General features: G+C 48.2%; 2 protein-coding genes across 3 annotated transcripts; one reads left to right on the forward strand and one right to left on the reverse strand.

Moving 5' to 3' along the window:
* Positions 1 to 17933: 17933 nt before the first annotated feature.
* On the forward strand, positions 17934 to 23976 carry POU5F1 (POU class 5 homeobox 1). 2 transcript variants are annotated; one of them, XM_088831094.1, is made up of 6 exons: positions 17934 to 18338; positions 21068 to 21188; positions 21495 to 21625; positions 21950 to 22108; positions 22205 to 22412; positions 23701 to 23976. In XM_088831094.1, the coding sequence occupies exons 1-6, from the start codon at positions 17934 to 17936 to the stop codon at positions 23823 to 23825; spliced, it is 1149 nt and encodes a 382-aa protein (XP_088687220.1). In that variant the 3' UTR covers positions 23826 to 23976. The 2 variants fall into 2 exon arrangements, with proteins under 2 accessions (XP_088687220.1, XP_055262810.1); XM_055406835.2 differs by lacking the exon at positions 23701 to 23976 and having other exon boundaries at positions 22205 to 22502.
* On the reverse strand, positions 23835 to 27606 carry TCF19 (transcription factor 19). The gene is made up of 4 exons (XM_055406772.2): positions 27382 to 27606; positions 26383 to 26946; positions 24806 to 25361; positions 23835 to 24565 (listed from the first exon to the last, which is right to left on the reverse strand). The coding sequence occupies exons 2-4, from the start codon at positions 26618 to 26620 to the stop codon at positions 24325 to 24327; spliced, it is 1035 nt and encodes a 344-aa protein (XP_055262747.2). The 5' UTR covers positions 26621 to 26946; positions 27382 to 27606; the 3' UTR covers positions 23835 to 24324.
* Between the last annotated feature and the right edge of the window lie 206 nt (positions 27607 to 27812).

Here is a 27812-nt window from a genome sequence, read left to right on the forward strand (position 1 = left end):
GTTTATATCACAGGGAGATAAACTGAGCCTGCCCATCTGTGAGGGACTGTGACATTCTTGGGTTCTTTGTGTGGGAAATGACACCACTTGTCGTGGGGCAGGGGGCGGGGGTGGGGGCAGGAATCACGGATAACTGTGGCATCTTTGTTTATTGATATGGCAGGAGATATTCCATTTCATACCACCTCTGAAATGGCTGTAAGGAAGCAAAACTAACAACCCCACCTGCCTGAGGATTGCCATTCTAAGAGATATTTGCAAGATTTAAGTAGTCTTTTACTTTGTTTCCTCACAGCACCCCCATCTCTGATCCATAAAAGAACCTGGCATCCAGGCCTCAACAAGATGGTTATTTAGAGACATTAGTCTGCCATCTTCTTGGTCAGTCAGCTCTCCAAATAAAGTCGGATTCCTTGCCTTAACACCTTGTCCCTTGGATTTATTAGCCTATTGTGTGGCGAGCAGAGAGAGTTTGGACTCAGTTGCAGCAGTACACACTGGAAATGGTAGGGTGGGTTCAAGCCAAACAGCACAGTAAGAAAGATTTGAGACAGGCCCAGAGGGGCGGGCTGACCAGGGAGGGGTAAACTTTTGGTAAAGGTAAAATTCAGAAAGAGAAGGAAAATACAGGGTATGGAGAGATGCCTCAGAGAAGAAAGAGCTGAGCAAGTTGGACCAACGCAGGGCATACAGGGCATGCCATACACGATATGTCAGAGTGAGCAAGCATAATCCATCAGGGTGAACTAACATGACAGGTGGGGTACAGCAGAGAAGATTGAAAAAGAAAAACCTGTATACTGCTGAGAAGGACAGAGTATAAAAACATACTCGAAAGGTAAGTGTCATGTGGCTTACAGCAAGGTACAACCATACCTGACAGAGAACAGAAAGGCTAAATAAATACAGAAATGATGAGACACAGAAGGCTTGGGTAAGGTGAGATGGATCCCACAATGAAACTAACAAGAATCTGTTCCCATTAACTCACTAACAAGAATTATGTGGAATATAGTTGTGATTGATGTGGGTTTTCAATATTGGTAGCATATATTAAGCAGGTCCCAATACTGATTATCCCAAATTCTCAGGGTCCTACATCAAGGTGTTCATCAACATGTTACCAATCACAGAATTCGATTCTGTCATTGGTCGTTAAACCTGCACAGTTTTTAAAATTATTAAAAAAGAAAAAATAGGAACCTTGTCTATTTGTCACCACTTGTATCTCTCGAATCTGGAACAGTCCCAGTACATAGTAGGGGTTCAATAAATATGGCTTGACCGTAAGCTGGCACAGTGCTTTCAAAAAGCAATCTGAAAACATGTAGGCTGCCAGTGTGCTCAGTCGCTTCAGTTTTGTCTGACTCTTTTTGACCCTATTGACTGTCGCCTGCCAGGCTTCTCTGTCCATGGGATTCTCCAGGCAAGAACACTGGAGTGGGTTGCCACACCCTCCTCCAGGGGATCTTTCTGATCCAGGGATTGAACCTGCATTTCCTGTGTCTCCCGCATTGCAGGTAGACTCTTTACTCACTGAACTACCTGGGAAGCCCCGAAAACATGTATGCCAAGCCTTAAAAATATTCATGCAAAACTTTCCTGGTAATCCAGTGGTTAAGATTCCATCTTGTAATCCAGGCGACCCCGTTCAGTCCCTGGTCCAGGAAGTAGGATCCCACATGCGGGCACAGTTAAGCCAGTGCCCCACAAGTACTGAGCCCTAGAGCTCCTGGACCCACCCACAACTAGAGAGTCAGGGTGCCACAACAAAAGATCCGGCCACAACTGAGACCTGATGCAGCCAAAAAAAAGATGCTCATGTTCTTTGACCCAGTAATTTTTACTCAAGAAATCCATGATTTAAAAATAAAATACAGAATAATGTTTAGGTATGCAAATTGTATTAAAAATTTTTTTTGGCCATGCCAGGTGGCTTAGCAGTATCTCAGTTCCCCAACCAGGGATTGAACTTGGCCTCTGCAGTGAAAGCTCTGAATCCCAACTAGATCACAGAGGAACACCCTCAGGATAAGAATATTAATCAAGGAATTCCCTGGTGGTCCAGTGGTTAAGACTAGGCACTCTCACTGCTGTGTCCTGAGTTCAGTCCCCGGTTGGGGAACTGAGATTCTGCAAGCCATGAGGGCAACCAAAAATAAAAAATAAATTAATCAAACTTTATTTGTAAAGGTAGAAAAAAGATACAGAAGAGTGGGTATATTCTTTTTTTTTTGGAAATAGTATACAGTTGGTAAAGCAGTTTTTAAGGAGAGTTTATAATATATAAGTTATTTATTGATTATAATAAAGTTTTCAAAAATAAGATTCAAAATAATTCATAATGTATAACTACAGCTATGCAGTCCTGTATAAACATGCAAATACACGGGAAGCAGTTTGTACAACTGAGAGTAGCTAAGAAGTGACAATCTGCCAAAGAGCTCACCATGTCCCTCCCCGTGGAGACATTAGATGGTTTCACACCTTTCTGCTTTTATATATTTTTTTGTGATTGAGCAAAGTTTACTTTTTAAATATAATTATTTATTTAGTTAGTTAGTTAGTTAGCCAATTATTTTGTCTGTGCTGGGTCTTCATTGCTCAACGGGCTTTCTCTAGTTGCGGCAAGCTGGGGCTACTCTCTACTTGTGGTGCATGGGCTTCTCATTGCGGTGGCTTCTCCATGTGGAGCAGGGCTCTAGGGTGAGCAGGCTTCAGTAGTTGTGGCACAGGTGCTCAGTGGTTTCAGGCGTGCGGTGCCAGGGTGGGTCAGGTGTCGTCTGTTCTATACCTCATAGCTCCATTCTGAATTAGAAACCCAACTAGACTCATAAACCCTTGCTCTTCCTGCAAGAAAGTGGTTCTAGTGTGGTTCTCAAAGTGCAGACCCAAAACAGGCTACACTGGCATCACCTAGGATGCAGTTTTCAGGACCTACCCCTGACCTACTGATGAGAACTCCAGGGGTGGCGGCCCAGGGCTTTGCATTTTAACAATCCCTCCAGCAGAATTTTCCTGTTCAAATCAAGCCCCGCCCTGCCCACTCCTCATCTCAGTATTTAGAAACTGTGATTCTTGAGCAGTCAGATGTTGGGGGCATACTTTCTTGCCAGGAAAGAAACTGGCAAACTCGCTGTCAGGTTAGTCTGAGTCATGCCCTGTCCTAGGCAAAGGAATGCATGTCCTGGATTATGAGTCATGTTCATCGTCCTGGGTGTCCATTGGGTTCCTGCTGCTGCTAAGTCACTTCAGTTGTGTCCGACTCTGTGTGACCTCATAGACGGCAGCCCACCAGGCTCCCCCATCCCTGGGATTCTCCAGGCAAGAACACTGGAGTTAACCCATTTCCTTCTCCAATGCATGAAAGTGAAAAGTGAAAGTGAAGTCGCTCAGTTGTGTCCGACTCTTAGTGACCCCATGGACTGCAGCCTACCAGGCTCCTCTGTCCATGAGATTGTCCAGGCAAGAGTACTGGAGTGGAGTGCCATCACCTTCTCCGTCCATCATCCCCAGTTCCTGCTAAAAGCAGTGGCCATCACATAGTAGATATTTAGTACATGTTCGCCAAATTGAGAAGGAACTGAAACTCGAAACTCCCAAGAATGGCTGGGAGATTTTCCATGTCCTTCTGTTGGAACACAGAGCTCACTGAGGTTTGCTTTTGATATCTTCTCGCCTGTCTTCTCTCATCAGGCATTTCCATCCCTTCCCAAAGTCCATCTAGAATAAAATACCAACTTTCAGGACTGCCTTCCAGATCAGCCAAGTCCAAATCCCCAAGTAACTTCTGTCCTGGATCCACATGCTAACTACAACCCTGAGGGTAGTTTCACTGAAATTTAGATTACCAATTGGGATGAGTCATGGGGTGGAGTGGGGGTAGGGGGTTGTGGGTTGGCCTTAATATTAGGGAAGCTATCTTTGCATTTTTTAAAGAAAAGCCTGCTTGACATGGAAGGAAGAGAGAGAAAATATAGTTTTAGTATGTGCAGGTGTCTTCAGGTGAAAAACTGTAGACACCTCCAAGAACGCTAGGACCCACACTCCATGGCTGAATGACTCACTCATCTGTCACCCGGGGGTGGTGCTGGGGTGGGCTTCCCAGGAAGTCCAGAGTCGTCTAAGTTTCAAGGCCAACATTTTCTGGGAATCCAAGCCACACATTTAGTATCTCAGGGACTCAGATTCTCAAGCTGTGAAAATGAAAGGATCCATTCTACTCTCTCAGGTGTGGTGAGATTAAAATTATGTAACAATCAGTAATCAATAATTGATGGTAAGATCTTATGAGTGAGTGAAAATCTCTCAGTCATGTCCAACACTTTGGGACCCCATGGACTATAGCCCCCCAGGCTCCTCTGACCATAGAATTCTTCAGGCAAGAATACTGGAGTGGTTTGTGCCATTTCATTCTCCAGAGAATCATCCTGACACAGAGATCAAACAAAGGTCTCCTGCATTGTAGGCAGATTCTTAACCATCTGAGCCACCAGGGAAGCCCAATAATAGATGGCATTCTTAGTGTTGCCTTCATTGCTCAGCTGACTCACAAATCCAAGAATGGATCACGGATTGTGGAGGAAGAGTTCAATTCTTTCCCCTGGAGGGTCATCAGTAGGGATTTCTGCCCCATGATGTCAGAGGAGAGATGTTTCAAGGTGAGCTGGGAAAGGAGAGTTGAATTTTTTCATTAAAATTTCATTTTTGCATGTTTTGATACATCATAATAAGTATTTTATCCCATTAAAAAGTCAGGGGCTTCCTTAGTGGCTCAGTGGTAAAGAATCTGCCTGCTGATGCAGGAGACAGGGGTTTGGTCTCTAATCCAGGATGATTCCACATGCCTTGGAGCAACTAAGCCCATGCAACACAATTACTGAGCCTGTGCTCTAGAGCCCAGTGACCCAGAGTTTGATTGCCTTGGGGTCACAGGAGCAGCAAACAGCCAGGAAGGGACCAGATGTGGAGATCGGAGAGGGTGCCCCGGAAGCCGAGCTCGACACTCAGCACCTGGAGCTGTTGCAGCTCCACAGACTGGCTCCTGCACCCTCAGGTCCTTCCTTACCCCTCGGGACACTGAATTCCAGGCCTTCCTCTTACTCTACCACAAATGTTTGGGCCTCTGATGACAGAGGAGCTCTGATCACACTTTCTGAGGTGACACACACGGGCAAACTTATAGGTTAACAGAATGGGCTAATAATGAGGGCCCTGAAAGTGTTGACAAATGACTTCAGTCAGGTGTCCTAGGAGAAACACCGAAGAGTCACGTTGGTCTAGGAGTGTGACTCTCGCTTCGGGTGTGAGAGGTCCTGGGTTCAAATCCTGATCGAGCTCACATCCTTTTGGGCTTCCCTGATGGCTCAGAGGGTAAAAAATCTGCCTGCAATGCAGGAGACCTAGGTTTGATCCCTGGGTTGGGAAGATCCCCTGAAGAAGGACATGGAAACCCACTCCAGTATCCCTGCCTGGAGAATCCCCCATGAAAGGAGGAGCCTGGCAGGCTACAGTCCATGGATCCCAAAGAGTTGGACATTACTGAGTGACTAAGCACACAAGAGAAACACCAAAGTGATTTATCTAATTTTTGAGACTTTGACATGGACGCTAGAGGGCGATCTGAGATTGCTGAAACTACAAGTGTTGGTCCAACAACCAGAAGAATGCTTTGTAGGTTGGGCGAACATGCTCAGTCATGTTCCACCATTTGTGACCCCAGGCTGCCAGGCTCCTCTGTCTATGGGATTTCCCAGGCAAGAATATTGGATTGGGTTGCCATTTCCTCCTCCAGGGGATCTTCCTAACCCAGGGATTGAACCGGGGTCTCCTACATTGGCAGGAGGATTCTTTATCACTGAGCCACCTGGGTAACTCCTAGATTGGGCTTTTCTGCTTAAATCAAAAATTTGTCAAAAAAAAAAATTGTCAAATAGTATTAAATACATTTTTAAAGTGGGAATTGCCTGGCAGTCCAGTGGTTAAGGGGCTTCTCTGGTGGCTCAGAAGGTAAATAATCTGCATACAGTGCAGGAGACTCACGTTTGATACTTGGGTCGGGTATGGCTACCCACTCCAGTATTCTTACCTGGAGAATTCTATGGACAGAGGAGCCTGGCAGGCTACAGTCCTTGGGGTCGCAAAGAGTCTGACACGAATGAGTGACTGTCACTTTCACTTTCACCAGTGGTTAAGACTTGGCGTTTTCACTGCTGTGGGCTGGTAAGGATCTCTGGTCTGGGAACTAAGATGCCACAAGTCACACAGCTAGGCCAAAAGAATAAAAATAAAATAGCCAATTTCCTTGACCAAACAACTTTCATATGTTGATTAATTGTGCCCTTATTTTACCTTTTAATGAATGAAAGACAGATATGTAAAGAAAGAAAATGCAACTAAAAGAAAAACAACATACTCAATTAAAATGGTAGTAATAATTCAAGGAATAATGTATCTATTTTCATACCTTAATCTATTTTTCTTCCAGTTTTATTGAGATATAATTGACATACAGCAGTACTGTCCATATTTAAGATGTAGAGCATGCTGATTTGACTTACATACTTTATGAAATGATTATCAGAGAATGATATAATTTTGAGACATTACAAAACCTTAATGAAGGTAAAAATTCTTCAAGTTATTTTTTAAGTTTTTTCAGTTCCATTTTTCTCCTTTGGAATTATCTTTTACTTTATATTCTGATTTGGTTCAAAATTCAAATGCTTCAAAAAGGCTAGGAGTCTCTTTCACTCTTGTCCCATTCCTAACAGGCAACCACCGATCGAATTTCTTGTTTATTCCTCCAAAGACATTTCATGCATATGCAAGCAAACAGAATCTATACATATATATTCTTTTCCCTTTCATATAGATTTAATATATGCTTTCCTGCAACTTGCTTTTTTACGTTTAACAAGAAATCATGAATATACATATCAAGAGCTTCCTATGTCTTCATTTTCATTTTTGTTCTTTTTTGTTTGTTTTGGGCTGCACCAGGAGGCATGTGGAATCTTAGCTCCCCCACCAAGGATCCAACTAATAACCTCTGCAATGGAAGCAGAGAGTCTTAACTCCTGGATCTCCAAGGAAGTCCTTTTATTTATTTATTTTAATTTCTTATTTTATTTATAGATATGCAGTGTTTCTTAACCAGTTCCCTACTTGTAGGCATCTGGAGTTTTTTCTTTTAAAGTGAATACAACAACATATAATTTTGAATACAGTAATTTTGCAGATATGCCAGTATGTTTTTGGATATACACCTAGAAGTGGTACTGCTGGTGTATGCGGTTTAAAAACTTGGACAGAGATTGTCATATGCCCTTTGAGAAAACATTACGAGTTTGCAATCCCATCTGTAATATATTTGAGTACCTGTTTTGGTATGGTTATTTTTTAAACTATGAGAATATGTGTGTGTATGTGTGCTTCAGTTCAGTTAAGTTCAGTTCAGTCGCTCAGTCGTGTCTGACTCTTTGCGACCCCATGAATCACAGCACGCCAAGCCTCCCTGTCCATCACCAACTCCCGGAGTTCACTCAAACTCATGTCCATCGAGTCGGTGATGCCATCCAGCTAGCTGAGTCCAATTCTTTGAGACCCCTTGAACTGTAGCTGGCTGGGCTCCTCTGTCCATGGAATTCTCCTGGCAAGAGTACTAGACTGGGTTACCATTTCCTCCTCCAGGGGATCTTCCGGACCCAGGGATCGAACACTGGTCTCCTGCATCTCCTGCATTGGCAGGTGGATTCTTTACCACTGAACCACCTGGGAAGCCCATGAAAATATGCAGGGATACATATTTGGAAGCCATCTGTGTATAGATGATATTTAAAATCCTGGGACTGGATAGAACTAGAGCAATTAGTAAGTTAGTAAGAACAGAATAAGAAGCCCAGGAAAACTCTTAAACATGCCAAAATTTACAGAAAAAGGAGCCAGCAAAGGAGATAGAGAAGGAACAGCCAGTGTGGTAAGAAGAAAGCTAGAACACTATGTCATAGCTTTAAGGGTGCATGGGGTGGGGGTGGGGAGTTGGATCATAAATATAAATTCATACAATCACTCTGGAGAACAATTTGGCATCTCATGGTAAAGACGTGCAATAATTAAACTCCTACAAGCCTATGGTTTTTCCCCTGGTCATGTATGGATGTGAGAATTGGACTGTGAAGAAAGCTGATCGCCGAAGAATTGATGCTTTTGAACTGTGGTGTTGGAGAAGACTCTTGAAAGTCCCTTGTACCACCAGGAGATCCAACTAGTCCATTCTAAGGGAGATCAATCCTGGGTGTTCATTGGAAGGACTGATGCTAAAGCTGAAGCTGCAATACTTTGGCCACCTCATGTGACGAGTTGACTCACTGGAAAAGACTCTGATGCTGGGAAAGGTTGGGGGCGGGAGAAGGGGACGACAGAGAATGAGATGGCTGGATGGCATCACTGACCCTGTGGACATGAGTTTGAGTGAACTCCGGGAGTTGGTGATGGACAGGGAGGCCTGGCGTGCTGTGATTCATGGGGTCGCGGAGAGTCGGACACGACTGAGCAACTGAACTGAACTGAACTGAACAGACATATTCTAGCGTGACACACAGGGACCAAGGAGACAAAAGTTCACTGCAGGCAGCAGGTCTGCGATAAAAAACAAAGTCAATGAAAAGTAAAAAGAGACAAATTGTAGCATATTTATACCATTCCTCAGGTGGCTCAGTGGTAAAGAATCTGCCTGCCAATGCAGGAGACACAGGAAACAAGGGTTCCATCCCTGGATTGGGAAGATCCCCTGGAGGAGGAAACGGCAACCTACTTCAGTGTTTTTGCCTGGAGAATCCAATGGACAGAGGAGCCTAGCCGGCTACAGTCTATGGGGTCGAAAAGACATGACTGAGGGACTGAACGTGCATTCATACCATGGCTATTATCCAGCAATGAAAACAAATGAACTATTCGCATAAGCATGGTTCATCTCATATACAATGTTAACTAAAAAAGTAGGCTACAGAATGACAGATTAACAAGAAACAATTTACAGAGTCTTTCTACACAGGGTCTGGGCTGCGACATGCAAGATCTTTTTAGTTGCAACAGGCAAACTCTCAGCTGACAAGCATTGGGAGAGCAGAGTTTTAGTCACTGGACCACCAGGAAATTCCCCAGAGTCTTAAAACATGCCACACAAAAGGATTTAGTAAATCCTTTTTACCAAAAGTCCTTAAGTAAGATAAAAGCATACATCAAATTCAAGACACACACACGTCCCAGGCCATCCTGGCTAGGAAAATGTTAACTGAAACATGAATATCAAAACCACAAATGAAGACTATCTGTGTAAGTTTCTACTGTTTACTATGTATATCACATATAGCAAGTAATATTAAAATGTTGCAAATTGACAAACCTGGTGACTCTATAAAACTTTCTTATAATTCTTTCTCTATTCTATTCTTCCAACTAGAATTACTTTGTAAAACATTTGTGGAGTAAATCCAGAAGAACTGAACAAAATAAAGGGAAGAGTTGCCAAATGTGCGGAAGGCTGATGAGAGGTAAAGAAAGATGAGGACATAGATGTCGCCACTAGAATTAACAACACTTTGTTAGTGACCTTGACCAGAAGGACTTCCTTGAGGAATGTGAGCAGAAACCAAATGAAGTGACGGAAACCAAGAAAGAAGGATGAAGTAAGGACCACAGGCACAAACAGGCCTTGGGTGTCAAACTCTGGGGGTGGGTGGGGCAGGCAGGACTGGGAGGCAGGGTTGGATTCTGAGCATTCTTTGGATCCAGAGCCTAGAGAAAGGGAATTAACATTTATTTAGCTCTTTCCACAATCTTCAGAGAGATCTTCTGAAATAGGTTTTACAAACTGAAGAATGAATTCCTCCAATAGCTCCTGGGTCCCTCAGAGAAATGAAGTACTTTGGCCTGGTTTCTGAATACAAAGACAATAATGTGAAGTTCCTGGGGGCTAGCTAGAAACTCACACTCTGGGCCATTTTTCTCAATAATATGTGAAAAATCAGTAGATTTTGCTTACCTGAAGCATTAAAAAAAAAGGTGGGGGGGTCTTTGTTAGAATGTTTGCAGTACGAGTATCTGACAAAGGATTTGTATTCAGAGTATATAAACAACTTCTATGACTTGATAATAAAAAGACAAACAACAACACAAATGAGTAAAACACTTAAATAGGGATTTTGCAAATGTAAGTATAGTGAACACTTGAGTGAATCTATTGATGATTTTTAACAAATACATGCAGTTGTGTCATCCACAGCCCTTTTCACAATATAGAATATTCCCCCCCAAAAAAAGAAAAGAAGAAAAAATAAAAAAAAGAGAAAAGAAAAGACTGTTGCCTTCACCCTAGAACATTCTCTTTGCTCCCTTTCATTTTCACTGATCTGATAACTATTACCATAGAGTCATTTTGTCTGTGTTAAAACTTCATACAAAGGCACTCACAGAGTATGGCCTTCTCTGTGTCTGGCTTATAATAAAGATATATGAATTGAAATTTGTATGTGAAAAGTTCTCAGAAAAAAAATAAGTCTGGGGAAAATACAAAGTCAAAACTTAGAAATCACTGGCTTCCCCTGTAGCTCAGTGAGTAAAGAATCTGCTTGCAATGTGGGTTGGGAAGATCCCCTGGAGAAGGAAATGGCAACACATTCCAGTTGTTCTTGCCTGGGGAATCCCATGGACAGAGGAGCCTGACGGCCTACAGTCCATGGGGTCACAAGAGTCAGACACAACTTAGCGACTAAACCACCACCACCCACCCATCAGAAAAGCTAAAAGTCAAATGTTGGCAAAAATGTGAAATAACCTGAACTCTTATCCATTGCCTATAGGAATATAAAACAACCACTTTGGAAATTAAGTTATGGATCTTTAAAGAAAATAAAACAACAAAGACTTTATGGCCAATATTTACATTCCTTGTTATTTACTCAAGAAAAATGAAGATTATGTCCCTGAAAACCATATATAATAATGTTCTTAGTTGCTTTATTTCTAGTAGCCAAAAACTGGGAATACCCTCAAATGTCCAGAAATCGTGGTCCAGTCTGCAAAGGAATGTGCTATGCTGTGCTCAGTCGCTTCAGTTATATCCATCTCTGAGTGACCCTATGGACTGTAGCGCGCCAGACAAAGAATACTGGAGTAGGTTGCCATGCCCTCCTCCAAAGGATCTTCCCATCCCAGGGATCAAACCCATGTCTCTTAGGTATCCCGCATTGGCAGGCAGGTTCTTTACCGCTAGTGTCACCTGGGAAGCCCAGCAAGGGAATACTACTCAGCAATTAAAGTTAAGAACTACTCATGCATGTACAACATGGATCCAATATCTATGGATCACAGAGAGATTATGCCAAATGCAAAAAGCCAGACACAGAGAAGCGTATACTCTGTGAGTGCATTTGTATGACGTTTTAAAACAGGCAAAATGACTGTGGTGATAGTCACTAGATCAGTGAAAATGAAAGGGCGCAAAGGGAATGTTCACCATTCTATAGAATGGTGAAGGCAGCGTTCTATATTTTGATAGGGCTCTGGATGACACAGCTGCGTGTATTTGTTAAAAATTGTCAATAGATTCACTGAAGTGTTCTATTCATAAATACATAAATCATACCTCAATTTAAATGTGTTTGCAATAAAAAAAATTGTTTCTGTTTTGTTTTGGCTGTGTTGCGAGGCATGCCTGCCGTTTCCTAATTTCCCAAATCAAGCCCAACCCTGGCAGTGAAACAAGGAATCCCAAACACTGGATCTCCAGGGAATTCCCTACCAGGAATTCAAGATTACTGTCTCCTTTAATCTTCACAGTGTTCCTGTGAAGAGGAACTTTCCATTTCAGAGATCTATACCTGAGATTCCAAGGTTTAAATAATCAGTCTACAACATTGCCCAGGAGAAAACCTGGATGGGTACCCAGGACTCCTCCCTCCAAGCCTGCCCTGTTTCCATGATCTCATCTCAGGACCCCAAAGAAGGAGGAAGACTTTGAACGGGTGGTGAGACTGGGGATAATGAAGCAGCTTCATATGCACCGAAAGAGTGGAGAAGCCTCCTCTCTCCCCTCCCCATCCCCTCCAAGGAACGAAACTCACCCGCTCTGGCTCACCCGGCACCCCTCTCTCTACAATGGCTAGAACTGGGAAGGAAGGAAGAAGAAATTGCTTTTGCATTTTGTGGGTCCTTCTCCTCTTGGGGTCTCTGCCTTTCCACCTTTTATGCCCCACACGGGCCCGTCCACTTCACGACTGAGTATCTACTGAATGCCAAGAGCTGTGCTTGTCTCTGGGGGTAAGCAAAGGAGTAAGACAGCTCCTGCTCTCAAAGAGTTTACTGTCTAGGGGGAATGAAAACACTAGAGAAGGCTGCAGTAATCTTCTGTGTTCAAACTGGGTGCCATCCCCACCATTGGAGGGGGGGTGCTTAGTATCTTCAGTCGTGTCTGACTCTTCGCAACCCATAGACTGTAGCCTACAAGGCTCTTCTGTCCATGGGATTCTCCAGGCAAGAATACAGGAGTGGGTTGCCAGGCCCTCCTGCAGGGGATCTTACTGACCCAGGGATGGAACCAGAGACTCTTATTTCTCCTGCACTGGCAGGCAGGTTCTTTACCACTAGTGCCACCAGGGAGGACAGGGACAATTCAGGGAAGGTCACCTGGATAGAGCTGACACAGAGGGTATGACAGGTTCCAGAACTCTACTGGAATTCAAGTCTGGACACAGGTCAATGATGTCTTTCTGGCTGAATTCTTTTCAGGCTTCCTGAGAGATGAGCAAGCTCATTCCAGAACAAGGAAGACAGGTGGGGTGAAGAGACCATTACCCAAGGACATAGGCCCAGGTCACTTCTACTAGTTACCACTGCCTCCCCACACTTCACACTTCTAGGGCCAACCTTCTTCCAAACCTCTCAAAGCCCTTGACTACATTCTGTGGTGTTCAGCATGGGTACCATGACCTTAGCCAGCTGCAGAACCAAACTACTGAGGAACAAAGTAGCACTGATCCTGGCTGAATTACTAGGGGAGGTGAAGTCCCTTTGAGGCAGAGATAAACTTGGCAGTTCAGCCTCATTAAAAGCTTTAATTATAATTCCAAATGGTCTACAGACCCATGAAAGATCACTCAACTGATTAGCCATAACATCTACAGCTGATAAAGACACAGGGGCAGGGGTGTTCTTTAAAATGGAAACTTTGGAGACTGGAGACAGTTTCCTTGATTGTAAACATAATCTGACAATGTAAACAAAAATACCTACCACCCTCTGACCCAGCAATCTATTGTGGGAAATATCTCCTATAGAAATATCATGTTAACATTTAAGTATGTTTATTGTAGATTTATTTGTAGTGTTGAACTGGAAACAGATCGAAAGACTAGATAAATTGTGATATACCCATATTATAGACTGATATGCAGTTATTAAAAAGAGGAGTTTAATCTATATATACAGAGGGACAGTTATGAATTGCAGACACTTATAACAGTAGGTTCATAATATTAATGAACTCAAGTTCAATTTTCGGGTCTAAAAGATCCCCTAGAGAAGGAAGTGGCAACCTGCTCCAGTATTCTTGCCTGGAAAAGTCCATGGACAGAGAAACCTGGTGGGCTACAGGCCACAAGGTCAGAGACCACTGAGCGACTGAACACATGAACAGTATTAGCCTATTTCTGTAAGAACAAAAAAAAAACCCCTCAGATATGTGGACATCTGCTTGCATGTCATTAAAGAAACATTTGGAGGGATACAGTGCAGACTTAATGCAGTTAGGTCCTGGTGGTGCTAACAGAATATATTTGTTACCTTTGCTTTTCAACTTCTCCTGGCTTCCCCTTCCTCTTCCTCTCACCTCTCCATCTCCCGGCAGACTATAAGCAGAGAGCTGACTCCTAGATTTGAGGTAACACTATCTGGTTTTGGAAAAAGAAGATTTCAGTTTGCAGACCTCACAGGAGAGGTCATAGGGTCAGTTGTGGAGAAGAAGGGGGTTGGTCTACTGTGAGCAGTGGAATATGAGTAAATTGAGATACAGGGAGATATTTTCCCAAACTGGACAAAGCCTGAACCCTTCTGTCTTCAGCCCTCCTTCTTTCCCTTTCTTCTTTCTGCCTTGACAGAAGCCAGAAGTCAAAATAAGTGGTTTGCTACCCTGGTTTAGAGCAAGTCACCATTGGTCCCCATGAGCCGTTTCAGCTAGTTTTCCCAACCAGTGAGGGATGACTGGGCTGACAGCAGGAAGGCCACCATCACACCTTTAGGCAACCTTGCCAGGCCAGCCACACTTGGCAGGGAGTGGTGGCCCTCACCTGCCCTCCCTGGGTCACGCTCTATAACCAGATACTTGGATTTGTCTTTGTGCAGGTTCTAGACATTGCACTCATAATAAAGGGTTACGTGGAGAGTTTGTTAGCCCAGTTTTAAATTCGTTTGGAGGACTTGTGTTTTAACGACTCCCTGCCTGGAGAATCCCAGGGACAGGGGAGCCTGGTGGGCTTCCGTCTATGGGGTCACACAGAGTCAGACACGACTGAAGTGACTTAGCAGCAGCAGCAGCAGCAAGACCCAAGAAGACTTCCCTGCAGTTCAAATGGTGAAGAATCTGCCAGCAATGCAGGAGACCAGAGTTCGATCCCTGGGTGGAGAAGAACCCCTGGAGAAGGGAACAGCAATCCACTCCAGTATCCTTGCCTGGAGAATTCCATGGACAGAGAAGCCTAGGGTTATAGTTGGTGGAGTCGCAAAGAGTCAGACACGATTGAGTGACTCACACACACACAAAGACCCAAGAAGGGCTTCCCAGGTGGCGCTAGTGGTTAAGAACCTGCCTACCAATGCAGGAGACTTGAGTTTGATCCCTGGGTTGGGAAGATAGCCTGGGGGAGGGCATCACAACCCAGTCCAGTATTCTTGCCTGGAGAATCCCATGGACAGAGGAGCCTGGCAGGCTACAGTCCATGGGGTCGCAGAGTCGGACACAACTGAAGCAATGGAGCGTGCACCATGCATGCACAAGACCCAAGAGAGTGGAGGAGCCAGGTCTGATGACTCCATTGGCTTGCAGTCTCTTCTGGGCCTGCAGAGACCTGGCCTGGGCAGAAGTGAAACTGCCTACCCTTCAGGTTTAACGGGAGGGTGGGGAGGGGAGGAGAGGGTGCCTCAGCCTTGCCAGCCTCAGCACCCCAGGACAGGGCTGGAAAGAACTGCAGACAAACTTAACTTTCCACTAAGGTTCTGGGTCAGACTCCAGGCAAGCACAGGACTGATCTGGCTCAGATGTCTGCCTACCAGCCAACCAGGCACCCAGGCACCCTCCCCTCCCGCCTCTCCCTCTGGAATGGGACTCTTGCCAAGAAACATACTACTAGAGCAATCAGATTACTGATTGTAATCTCAAAAGGGTATGTTGAGTGGGGGGAAAGGCAGAGGTGTTTTAGGGGCTGCTGGGAAGACAGCGGTGCAAGGGCCACATGCGGAGAAGGGATTTGGGGAGCCTAGAGGGTGGTGAGTAGGCAAGGAGCACTGCTGTAGATTTCCTAGGTCTGCCCCTCCCCCTCCTCTGGGAGGCTGTCTTCTTGGCAGACAGCAGATAGATGCATGACAAAGGGGCCCTGATGGCTCTGTCTTGGGGGTTGGGGAGATGGCTGGGGAGGGGCCCCTCCTGGTCCAAAGCACATCTCCCCACCCCCACCAGGTCCCTTAATCTATCAGTTTTTTTGGCAGTTAGTGGCTTAGAGGAAAATATAGCTCCAGTTTCACTGCCCTGTAGATCTTTCATCAGACCTATGGGAAGTCTTGAAATGCACGCATATATTAGTTGCCCAAAAAGTACTCACAGATGGGCTGCAACAAGGGCTATGTGACACGAGTTTAAGAGAGAGGGAAAAAAAAAAAAAAACCAAACAGGCTCAAAGGATTCCCAGATACGACCAAGGTGAAGACGGCAGGCCACAGTCAAGAGGACCCCCAGCACCTCAGAAGGCAGATGCTGAGCAAACAGGCTCAGACAGGGCAGGGATGAAGAGATGTCTAAGTCGACAGAGGTCCATGTTCCAGGCTCTGGATTCTGGCCTTCCAAGGTGTATGGAGCTCTGGTCCACAGCCTTTCCGGAGTCCCCCCAATTCACCTCCAGGTCTTCATTCGGGGCAAGTTTGGGGAGCAGACAGACAAACATCATTCCCAGCAGACAGGCAATCTGAAAGCTATTCTCTTGCAAACAGAGAATAAGCACTAAGCCTGCAGTGTGAGCCCTCAGGACCAGCCCAGACCCTGTGGGAGAGCTTAGGGCAGGCTTCCTGTACCTCCACCCCAAGTCGCCCTCCACCTCTTCCTCATCTTTTTGCCAGCTCCCCTAAACAAAGGCCTGGGGGGCTGGGGGAGGGGTAGAAGATGAGGCTGGATGCCTGCGTCCTCTAGAGGGGGACAGGATACCTAGGCCCCAGTGGGCGGCCCTGTCTGAGGCTCACAGTCTTTGAGGGGTTGGGGGGTTGCTGCAGGAGCTCTTTTAGCTGCTCTGAGGGGGATTCTTGGGAGGGGATTGGGACTGGGGGTTGGGGGGCAGGAAGCTGTCCCCAGGGGAGCCATCCAGGCCCATTCAAGGGTTGAGCACTTGTTTAGGGTTAGAACTGCCCCCTCTGGGGACCAGGATTGTCCAGCCAAGGCCATTGTCCGGGCCCCTTCCCCCAGTCCCTCCCAAGCCCCTTTGAACCTGAAGTCAGATATTTTTTTTCTCCCCTTCTCCCTCCTAGGCTTTCCCCACCCAGGGCCTAGGGCTGGAGGTCTGGGCTGGTAGGAGGGGGAGGGAGAAACTTCAACTGTGGTTCTAGATATTTGGGTCTCTGAAGAAGGGGGCAAGGAACTTGATGCGCGGGACCCACAGTGGGGGACCCGTGGTGTGGTGTGTCCAATCCCTCTGGCTGGACAAAGGTAGGGAGACTCAGGCCTAGTCAGTCCAGAGCCCAGCCCCTAGAAGGGAAAGTAGGGTTTCCATCCCTTGGTCCGGTAGGTGAGGGGCCTCTGGAGTCAGGAAAGTTGGGGATGGAATGAAAGCTGGTCTGGAGCCTGCCCCTGGTGATGGGATGGATTTTAGCAGGCTGGGCAGAGAGGTGCCAGGCATCACAGTTTTGAAAAGTGAAAGTGTTCATCATGTCCGACTCTTTGACCCACGGATTGTAGCCTGCCGAGTTCCTCTGTCCATGGGATTTCCCAGGCAAGCATGCTGGAGTGGGTTGCCATTTTTCTTCAGGAGATCTTCCCAACCCAGGGATACAACCAGGGTCTCTGGCATTGCAGGCAGATTCTTTACCATCTGAGCAACCAGGGAAACGAATCTGGCCAGTTGTCTAAATGGGAACTGCCTAGGTTCCTGGACTGGGATGCTGGAAGACAATGGGGAAGGAGCCTGTTAAGAATTGAGGGGTAGCCCCAGCGGGACTTGACACATACAGCATAAATGTTTGAGGAGTTGAGAGAGTGGCTGGGCTCGGGTGAGGAGATGGTGCCAGGGTGTCTGGAGAGGGGTCCTGAAGAACAGGGGGTATGGAAGGGACCCCTCACCCCTGGTCTGTGTGAGCGTGGGGAGGGCTGGGCGGCCTGTTGGAGCTGGAAGTGAAGGCCGGCATGGGGTCCTGCACCGAAAGCCTAGGAGTCTGGGGCCTGGAGAGGCGCCTGGGTGGAGATCCCTGGCTTTCCCCTTCCAGACACCACCGCCACCAGCAGGCAAACACCCTCCGCCTCAGTTTCTCCCACCCCCACCGTCCCTTCCCCCCACCCATCCAGGGGGCGGGGCCAGAGGTCAAGGCTAGTGGGTGGGATTGGGGAGGGAGAGAGGTGTTGAGCAGTCTCTAGGAGATCCCTCGTTTTCCTAGGCCCCCGGCTCGGGGTGCCTTCCTTCCCCATGGCGGGACACCTCGCTTCTGACTTCGCCTTCTCGCCCCCGCCGGGCGGTGGAGGCGATGGGCCGGGAGGGCCAGAGCCGGGCTGGGTTGATCCTCGGACCTGGATGAGCTTCCAAGGGCCTCCCGGTGGGTCGGGGATCGGGCCGGGGGTTGTGCCCGGCGCCGAGGTGTGGGGGCTTCCCCCGTGCCCCCCGCCCTATGACTTGTGCGGAGGGATGGCCTACTGTGCGCCGCAGGTTGGAGTGGGGCCGGTGCCCCCAGGAGGCCTGGAGACCCCTCAGCCCGAGGGCGAGGCGGGAGCCGGGGTGGAGAGCAACTCCGAGGGGGCCTCCCCGGACCCCTGCGCCGCCCCCGCAGGCGCCGCGAAGCTGGACAAGGAGAAGCTGGAGCCGAACCCTGAGGAGGCGAGTGAGCTGCTGGGGACGGGGGGCCGGTGACCGCGCGGGCCGGGGGCGGCCACGCGAGGGGAGGTGGTCGGGGACCCAGGAAGGGAGCGGGCGGAGGCGGCTCCCCGGGCCAGGGGCCGGTGTGTGGCGGCTGCAGGCCGCTCTGAGCTGGAGCCAGGTGGGAACCAGGGGCCGGAATTTAAGAGAGAACCGCAGGTGAGGGCAGGGCGGCCTGGGGCAGTCGGAAGCCGGCCTTGCTTCCCCCCTCGGCCCTTGTCAAATAGGTCCTTCCACTTCCTAGGTCTGACCTGGGTCGGGTCACTCATTACCAGCCGGCACCAGACCTAGCTTGGGGTCTGAGCCCCTTCTACCCGGATCCCTTCTGGGAAATTTGCGCCTTATCAGACCTGGATCTCGGGCCTTAGGGTTAAATGTGGCCTGAGGGTGAAAACAGTGCTTATCCCAGGGTTATTGTTCCTGAGAGTCTAGGGTGTGACTGGTTTCTGATAGAAGCTCCTGTTTGGGCTGTGTGGATGTGTGGAGTCTAGGTTTTCCTTCCATCAAGTTTAGGGCTTGTCTTCCCTTGACCTCTGCCTTGCGCCCAAGGAGCCACGGTCAGGCAGAGCGCACACCCTGACACCCCCTTATAAGAAAGCTGGAACACCAATTTCAGCCGTAATTATGGAAGCAGCAAACAGGGGGAGGAAAGGGGAACAAGTCATCTGCAGGCCATTCCTCAAATGGAGGGTTTGCTGAGGGATTGAAGTCTTCTGCATCTAACCCGCTGGGGACTATTAAGGATGTATCTTCTAGTCTGAGGAAGAGACAAGTGCGAGCAATTAGAGATCAAGTACTAAGCCTTTAGACCTCTCTGGAGGAGGTGTGATTGGTTTCAGCTGACCAAGTAGCTCTAGACTCTTTGCTGGAGGCGACTGCTGAGCCTTGAATAATAATGGCTGCCAATTGTGGTCCATTTCCTAAGTGCCTGGCTGTGGGCTCAGTTTCTACATCATTATCTCATTAACTGGCACAAAATCTCCTAGGGAGGTATTATTAGCCTGTTTCACGGGTCTTAACTGCTAAGTGGTGAAGCTAGAATTTGAACAGGGGTTTATCTTCAGATCCCCAAAATATGATTCAGAAAAGCTGAGATGGGAAGAACTGACATTTACAGGTTTGGGACATTGGTTGAGCAGAAGTTGGCCTATTTTGAGTTTGACGGGACTGACGTCCCATCAAATAGTGAGTTGGCCACAGTTCATTCATGCTTTTCTATTATGGAAAAGCTCAAATGAACTTTTTGGCCAACCCAATACTTCTTTAGGTTTCTAGGACTGCACAGGGGCCTGGCTACTCTTCTCCATCTTCTGGCTACTGGACTGCATTGGAGAGGCTCCATTCATCCACCTTTGCTCTGTCTACCTTTCCTTTCATCCACTGTCAAGGCTCAAATGTCTTGTAGACACAGTCACCACAAGTGCAGTCTCCTTCTGGGATGGCTCCCTGCACTGCCCCATCCCTGTCCATTACCCAGAAACTCAAGGCTCAAATTAGTCATCCTCATTCCTTTCACATCCTTACATCCAGTCCTTTGGAAATGCTGTGATCTTTACCTTGGATAGACATCCTGAATGGATCACTTGGAGCCATCCTGGTCCCAGTCGCCATCATTTATGCCGGGATTGCTGCAGTTGCCTCCTTACTCTGTGGTCAGTACATCAATTGGAGTAATCAAGAGTAATCAAGAATCATTTCATAAAACCCTTCATAAAACCCTTCAGCGACTTTCCATTTCTCTGAGTAAAACTTAGTCATGGTGGCAGCTGTGGGATCTGCCCTGCTCGCTTCTCTGATCGCATCAGCTCCTCTTCCCTTTCCTCAGTCCTCTCGCCCTCCTCCGGCCATGCTAGCTTTGTTAGTGGCCTTGCTGCTGACTTTGCTACTGCCCACCTCGGCCTTTCCACTTGACTCCTTCCTTCTGCTCAAACGTGACCTCTGACTGTCTTACTCAAAATTGTCCCCTTCCCCATAATTCTCTACTCTGCTTTACTTTTATGCATAGCACTTCTAACCTACTGAATAAGAATGATTTCATCACAATGAAAGCTCCATGGGGCCAAAGAAGTTTCTGTCTACTTTATGTAGCCACTGGCTTACAGAAGGTGCTTAATAAATCTGTGGAATTTGTTAACGAGGATGCTTTTATATTGCAAGAAAATAAATGAAAATATTTTATTTAAAAATAAGGGATGATCAGGTTTTTAAAAAATTGAACGCTAACTATATACAAAACCCTTCATTCATACCTCATGTGACACCTGTTTGGTAGTGTGCACGCATTTGTCAATGTGCATATCTTGTGGTTATCTGTGGTTATGTGCCTATCTGGAGAGAATCAGAAACATGGTGCTCTGTATTTCTCTAGAGGCAAAACTTCCTCAAACTGGGGTTAATAACTAGAGTAGAAAGCTTTTGTGAGTACTAAAGAACTAAAAGGCAGGAGCCCCCTTCCTAACCTGACATGTGTCCTCATTGAGGTTAGGGCTTCTTTTTCCATTATTGAATGGTGTTCTGCATCTGTGGATGTGTTGCTTTCTGGGCTAGATAACATTTGTGTTATTTCTGGTTGTTAGCTGGGCAGCCTAGAGGCAGAGATGCTCTCGCATACCTTGGGGCCCAAAAGGAAGAGGCGGTGAGGTGGATTGCTGTTATATGTTCTTACATATCCTCTACCTTTTAAAATGCAGTCCCAGGACATCAAAGCTCTTCAGAAAGACCTTGAACAATTTGCCAAGCTCCTAAAGCAGAAGAGGATCACCCTAGGATATACCCAGGCCGATGTGGGGCTCACCCTGGGGGTTCTCTTTGGTGAGTCTCCTGTAGCATGTTTTGACCCACAAAACATAGGGACTACATCTGCCCTGGAACGAACATCCCTGAATTGGGGCCTGTCCTCCCCACCAAGGGAGTGTGGGGGAGGGTGTTGCTACCCTCTTTATGGGTGAGGGTGGGGTAGCGGGGGGAGATACTCGACTTGGACTTTTGAGTTCTCTGGGAAGAGTAACCGGTGTGGGGTCTTGGAAGGGTGGGAACAGGTGGCGAGGCCTGTGTGGTCTTGGGGCAAAGGGGCCCTACCTGCTACCTCACTTTACTTCTTCCAACCCACCTCCCCAGGAAAGGTGTTCAGCCAAACGACTATCTGCCGTTTTGAGGCTTTGCAGCTCAGTTTCAAGAACATGTGTAAGCTGCGGCCCCTGCTGCAGAAGTGGGTGGAGGAAGCTGACAACAACGAGAATCTGCAGGAGGTGAGGGTGGGAGGGATGCACAGAGACGGCCCTATCTAAGTCTGATTTCCACTGCTTTCATCTCTGGCTGGCAGCGTGCCTTCTGGGAGCCAGTGGCCCTCAGTGGCATGAAGTGTGATTCCTCTGTTCTGCTGAGAGAAGGCCCAGGGTCACTTGTCTAAACCTATCTTTCCAGGATCTTTTTCATACCTCCTGGCCCTGGTGACAACTGGCTGGTGCTCCTGAACAGTTGGCTCTTGAGTCATTGTCCCCCTGATACTGGGCCTTAGCAGGTTTGGGGCTTGCCCGTCCATTTCTTTCCTTGTCTCCTCCCCACCTGCCCAGATATGCAAGGCAGAGACCCTTGTGCAGGCCCGGAAGAGAAAGCGGACGAGTATCGAGAACCGAGTGAGAGGCAACCTGGAGAGCATGTTCCTGCAGTGCCCGAAGCCCACCCTGCAGCAAATTAGCCACATCGCCCAGCAGCTCGGGCTGGAGAAGGACGTGAGTGCACCTCTCCCTGTCCCCGTGTGCGCCTCCCCAGTCACACCTCCCATATCTCATGACCAAATGCCCCTCTCCCGTGTCCTCCACTCCCAGGTGGTCCGAGTGTGGTTCTGCAACCGTCGCCAGAAGGGCAAACGATCAAGCAGTGACTACTCCCAGCGAGAGGATTTTGAGGCTGCTGGGTCTCCTTTCGCAGGGGGACCCGTATCCTTTCCTCTGGCGCCAGGGCCCCATTTTGGTACCCCAGGCTACGGGGGCCCTCACTTCACTACGCTGTACTCTTCGGTCCCATTCCCTGAGGGTGAGGCCTTTCCCTCGGTGTCTGTCACCGCTCTGGGCTCTCCTATGCATTCAAACTGAGGTGCCTGCTCACCCCAGGAATGGGGGGCAGAGGAAGGGGAGAGCTAGGGAGAGAACCCTGGGGTTTGTACCAGGGCTTTGGGATTAAGTTTTTCATTCACTAAGAAAGGAATTGGGAACACAATGGGTGTGGGGGCAGGGAGTTTGGGGAAACTGGTTGGAGGGAAGGTGAAGTTCAGTGATGCTCTTGACTTTAATCCCCACATCACTCATCACTTTGTTCTTAAATAAAGAAGCCTGGGACCTAGTAGGTGGATATTTTTGTCTTTGGTTTATCCTCTAGTTAATGAAGAGTGGATAGGATATTTAATAGTGGGTATTAACAGCTCTCTGACCCAAAAGACCCCTAAACGAAGGTTGCTGTTTACACTGCGCAGTCACAATGTCAGTGGGAGGTGTAGGGTTGGATCCCAAATTTATATGGATAGGACTCTTTGTAAGTGTGAGCTAGTTCTTAGGAGCCTGTGACTTGGGGTCCTGCGGAAATTAGAGATGAACACCTTTGCCCAAAGATGCAGTTATTGCATAGTCTGTCCCCTATTAGGATCTGTTTCTTTTTTTTTTTTGCTTTCCCCCATCCTACTCTGTAGTCCTCAGTGGCTTTGTGCTAAGAAATCAAGCCTTTACTCATTTCTTCTGTATATCACCCCAACCAGAAACTCCACTTTGTGCTTTCTTGATACTGGGTCCATTTGGTTTTCACTTAAGGTTTTCACCTTGTCTGTGACTCACCTACCACTACATACACTTTAGTCCTGACTTTGCCATTTCCTAACTGGGGCTTTTGCTCTGGAGCCTTTCCTTGATCCGTAAAAAAACTTGGGTTGGTAAGTCTAAGTAGAGGAGGAAGGGGATGGACATGCAGGTTGCAATAGGATAGGTCAAGACAGGACTTTCCTAGTGAGAACTATAGAAACACTGCTGACAGTGTGCTGACTTGGTGTGCGACTCAGAAGAGACTCAATATAGCCTATGTGGGTTATAACAATACTGGACCAGGTTGGCATCTGCATTAGCTCGTGTCTCAGGTTTTCTCTTCTTGGTAGTACTGATGAAACTTGTAGAAGTTCCACCACCCTCATGAATTTGATCAAATCCAAATGACATTTTAATGGCAGTGGATGTTTTCCTTTAAAGTAGCAACTGTAATTACCTAGATTCCCTTTTTCCTGTTTTCCTCTGCTCCATCTGCTTGTTTCTTCCTGTAAGTATCTGAATTAATTTTCCAGACTTTAACCAACTCCATTCTCTCAAGAACTGGAAAGCAAGGAGTATCAGACCCACACAAAGAGTAAATACCTTAGAGCGTATGAAGCTGCTCATTCTTTATTTGGAAATGGAAGCAAAGCTCTGAAAAGTCAGGTCACAGTCATCGTGGTCAGCAGCAGGACCACCCACAATGTAAGGAAGTTTGGGGTCTGTGCTCTAGGTTTTCCCAGAGATGCCTTAGGTGATACCTTCAGAAACATTAAGAACTTGCTTTTTCAAGGCTGGGGCTTATAACTTCCCAGGCATGACCTCTACAATTGATGGGTGCTCTTGACCACAGACATTCTAGTGTCCATGACATGTCACAAGGACAGCTTGTGACAGTGGGAATTTCCAGCTCACTGGTAACTTCCTGGAGGCAGCAATATCTTTGGCAAGAAGCATCTCTTCTGTCACCTTGGCCACGATGCCCCACTCCAGGCCTTGAATTGATAATCCACAGGAGTGGACCCTTCTCCTGTAGTCATTCCCTCCTGGAGAGGCAAGGAGAGAAGAGGGCAGCTCTTAGGTCCCATTGGCACCCTCGGTGTCCACCCCTGGCCTGGAGGTGCCGGCTCTGTCCTCTGGTGCTTTGGCGGTGGGCCTTAGGTCTGGATGCCTGCACGACAGCCCGGGCACCGGAAGTCGGCCTCCCTGGCAGCCTGAATGCTGCAACCAACACAGGCCACGTGGAACCAGATGTCACAGCCATCACACTGAACCCAGGCCACTGTCTCTTCTTGGGGTAGGCAGCAACAAGGGGCTGCACAGGGCTCCCCACCCCCAACTGCATGGGGAGCCCTGGGGTTGCTCAGTGGGTGCTTCCGAGGACGCCCGCGTCGATTTCTGAAGAAAGGGACACAAGAGCCAAGGTCACTAGAAGCCTGGAACTTACCCCTGGATAACTGCAGAGGGAACCCATAAAGATTCACTAGACTAATGGTGAATCGGGCTAGCACAGCTAACCCAGATCTTGTCATCACAACAGGTGTTCCACCTCCCATCCCCACCACCCAAGCAGATAGGTACATCTCAGCCTAGGGCTCTAAAAGAACCAAAGGGTGAAATAAAGCCAAGTTCACTTACCCACTGGGTGTCAGTGGGGTTTTCTCTACACGGAGTTTCTTCCTAGGCTCCGTCGGGACTGGTGAGGGGCTCTTGGGAGCCTCTCTCTCATCATCCAGTTCTTCCAACACTCGGTGAGCCGACTTCCTCCGGTTTCTTGGGGGTGGGGCAGAAGGGGCAGTCCCCACTTCCCCGGTGGGAATGGGAACTGGTGGGCTCTGTGGCCCACCCCCACTCCGTGAGAAGGTGAGGGGCTGGGAGTGGAGCTTGCTGAGGCTGCCAATGGAGTTGAGGATCAGCGTTGCTTTGGGGGCTGGGGAGAGGGTGCTGAGGGGGCGCTGTGGAGCCCCCTGGGAGGGCAGCATGGGCTGGAAACCAACCCCGGTTCCCTCTTCTCCCCTAGACCGTGGGGTGGTAATGGCAGCAAAATCTTGAGGTTTGACTCGGACTTGCTGAAACAAGTAGAACTCTGAAGGGCTGCTTCCTGGGGGCCCTTCAGGGCCAAAGGTCAGAAGGTCACCATCACTCAACTCCAGCCTGTGACCCCTTGGGAGTTGGACATTATTGACCAAAGTCCCTGTTGATTATGGGGCACCAGACAGATACAGAGAACGACAAAAACAAATGACCGGTCAGAAGTGGAGAAATCTGGTCCTGTCTGGTTTTCTGGGGAATATGAGGAAGAACATATGCATGTCATGAAATCCTCACATTCTAAGTCCCTCAGTAGTAGATGTCATCAGATAAGAAACTCCCTGTGAGCTAAGAATGAATTTTTTTTTTTTCTTATGCTCTCCCTCAAGGCACATGGGATGAACTTCCCTCAATCCACTGAGGTCTGGGTCTCAGAGATGCTCACTCTCAGCTCCAACTCAGCACTTATCAGCATAGCTCAGACTATCTGGGTTCAAATCCAAATTCCACCATTTACCTGCCATGTGACCCTGGACAAGTCAGCCTCTTTATGCTTCATTTTCTTTGTAAAATGGGGCATTTGTGCTCACCTATATTTAACGCACATAAAACAGTTCTTAGCTCATAATAGTAAACAGGAAATGAATGTTGGCCAATTGAAGTTATCCAATCCCCACAACACTCCCCACTAGCAAAGACCTAGAGAGGTGAAGTGGCAGGCCTGAGTGATGTTACCAGGGGCCAACAGCAGAACTCATGTAAACCCAGGCCTTCTGAGGCTGCCTAACTGCCTCCAAGTCAGGGAATAAGGCACATGTCCAGATAATTAAAACATAATTCAACATATATCACAACTGCCTTAAGGCAAGAACAAGTGTCTAAACAATCTGGAAACTGAAGTCTAAGCTTGCCCCCTCACCGCCCATCATGGTCTCAGAACAACCCCACTGTGATGCTCCAGGCCGTGGATCTACCTCCCACTCCCTCTATGAGCTAAATGGGATCAGCCCCACAAAGCTTCTGACACTGCACATTTCTGGTGGAAAGACAGAAGTCTGCATGACAACCGTCCATCCAACCTGATGGGGAGTTTGGGAGGCCAGCAGAGTCCCTGTGGAGTCTTAATTCATTCCAGCCCAGAACCGCGACTCCCCCGGCATAAGGCTGCCCTGCTCACTCCTCACCTTGGCTGCTGTGGTTCTCCAGGCTGACCCTCCAGTCATCACCCTGGCGCTCCGCATGCAGCTCTGCGTGGACCCCAGAGATGAAGCCTGGCTCGTGCTGTGGTCGCAAGGTCACATCACAGAGATCGGCCCTGCAGCCCAAGCGGTAGGTGCAGCCAGCCCCACTGGGGGGGTGGAAGGTGTGGAGATCGACACCCTTGCCGACCCCTATGCGCAGCAGCTGGAAGCAGGGCAGCATGGGCGGGGCCCCCTTGGCACCACCTCTTCATTTCAGGAATCCATCACCTTGTCCACACCCTGGGCCGTACACAGCTGGCCTAAATTCACTTTCCGTCTGATGCAAACTTGAGCTATCCTTTGTGCAATTTCGACTTTGAGCACACTCCCTGAGTAGGGCAAATTCAGGGTGCAGGGAGCCTAGGATGCGATGTAAAACTGGCTGTCAACAGCTTTGCAACTGAAAAAATTTGGTGAAAGTTCCAGTGTAGTGCAAAGTAGAAGGCGTCCTGTGGCACGAAGTTGAATCGGATCCTCAGGCTGCAAAATATTCCAGGAGCCTTCAATCTGTGCAAGTCAACAATACATTAGGCAGTTTCTAGGGAAATTCGAACAGTAGGTGTGGGGGGGGCGGGGGAGGGGTGCTGCTTCTGTGTAATAGACTAACTTGTCACTTCAGGGTAATTTGGAGAAGAGAAGCTTCTTCCTGTCAAACCTGCTTTTCCTAATAGAATAACCTGCTAGCTCACGCTTCACTCTTCTAACCAATCCCTCATTCATAACTAGCTAGCTTGAACCCCATTGGGAATTGTACTCAGTCACCCCTCAAAGGCAGTGCAAACGGGGCACTAGCTCAGTGGAGGGGGGCTCCAACAAAGTGGAGCTAAACCCCTGCTTTCTGGTTTCTCCAGGTGGGATAAAAACAGAGGAAAGGGCTTCCCAGGATGATTCAAGACAAATCCAGCCTTTTCCCTCCCCGCCCCAGCCCGGATTCGTATCTACCGCGCTGTGCAGTCTCGGAATGGTTCCCTCTCCAGGCAATGCCAGCCTGTGCCGCAGCCCCGGACCTCTCGGGATCCGGCCGGGGTTGGTGCTCCTGCGGCTGTTTGACAGCGAAGAAGCCAGGGCCAGGAGGGGCGCGGCCTTCGCGCGCGGGCATCGCCGACCCCGCCTTTGGAATTCCCGGGTCCGGACTTCGAGCGGAGCGAGAGAGGCCCCCGAGCCGTTTCTGATTGGTCATCTCGTTTGCCCGCCTTCTCTCCATTGGGCGACGCGCTGGGATCCCCCGCCTTCCGCTTTTTCTGATTAGTTCACAAGTTTTCCCGGGTTCCTGGAGTTGGGAGGAGCCGCCAGGGCGCGGAGATGCCCCCGACGCCTTAATTGGGCCTGGCTTTAGACACGACTGAGCCTGCGTGCGCCTCTTCCCCGCCTCC

The sequence above is a fragment of the Moschus berezovskii genome, chromosome 23, assembly GCF_049115385.1.
Source record: "Moschus berezovskii isolate FMDL1 chromosome 23, NW_MosBer_1.0, whole genome shotgun sequence".
Classification (NCBI taxonomy): domain Eukaryota; kingdom Metazoa; phylum Chordata; class Mammalia; order Artiodactyla; family Moschidae; genus Moschus; species Moschus berezovskii.

Coding starts and splice junctions, on each gene's coding strand:
- POU5F1 (XM_088831094.1), top strand. CDS start 17,934: ATGGCGGGACACCTCGCTTCTGACTTCGCCTTCTCGCCCCCGCCGGGC. Junction 21,189..21,494: donor CACCCTGGGGGTTCTCTTTG/GTGAGTCTCCTG, acceptor CCACCTCCCCAG/GAAAGGTGTTCAGCCAAACG. Junction 22,413..23,700: donor TTCGGTCCCATTCCCTGAGG/GTGAGGCCTTTC, acceptor TTAATTTTCCAG/ACTTTAACCAACTCCATTCT.
- TCF19 (XM_055406772.2), bottom strand. CDS start 26,620: ATGCTGCCCTGCTTCCAGCTGCTGCGCATAGGGGTCGGCAAGGGTGTC. Junction 25,362..26,382: donor GGAGAACCACAGCAGCCAAG/GTGAGGAGTGAG, acceptor CATAATCAACAG/GGACTTTGGTCAATAATGTC. Junction 24,566..24,805: donor ACCCCACTGACACCCAGTGG/GTAAGTGAACTT, acceptor CCCTTTCTTCAG/AAATCGACGCGGGCGTCCTC.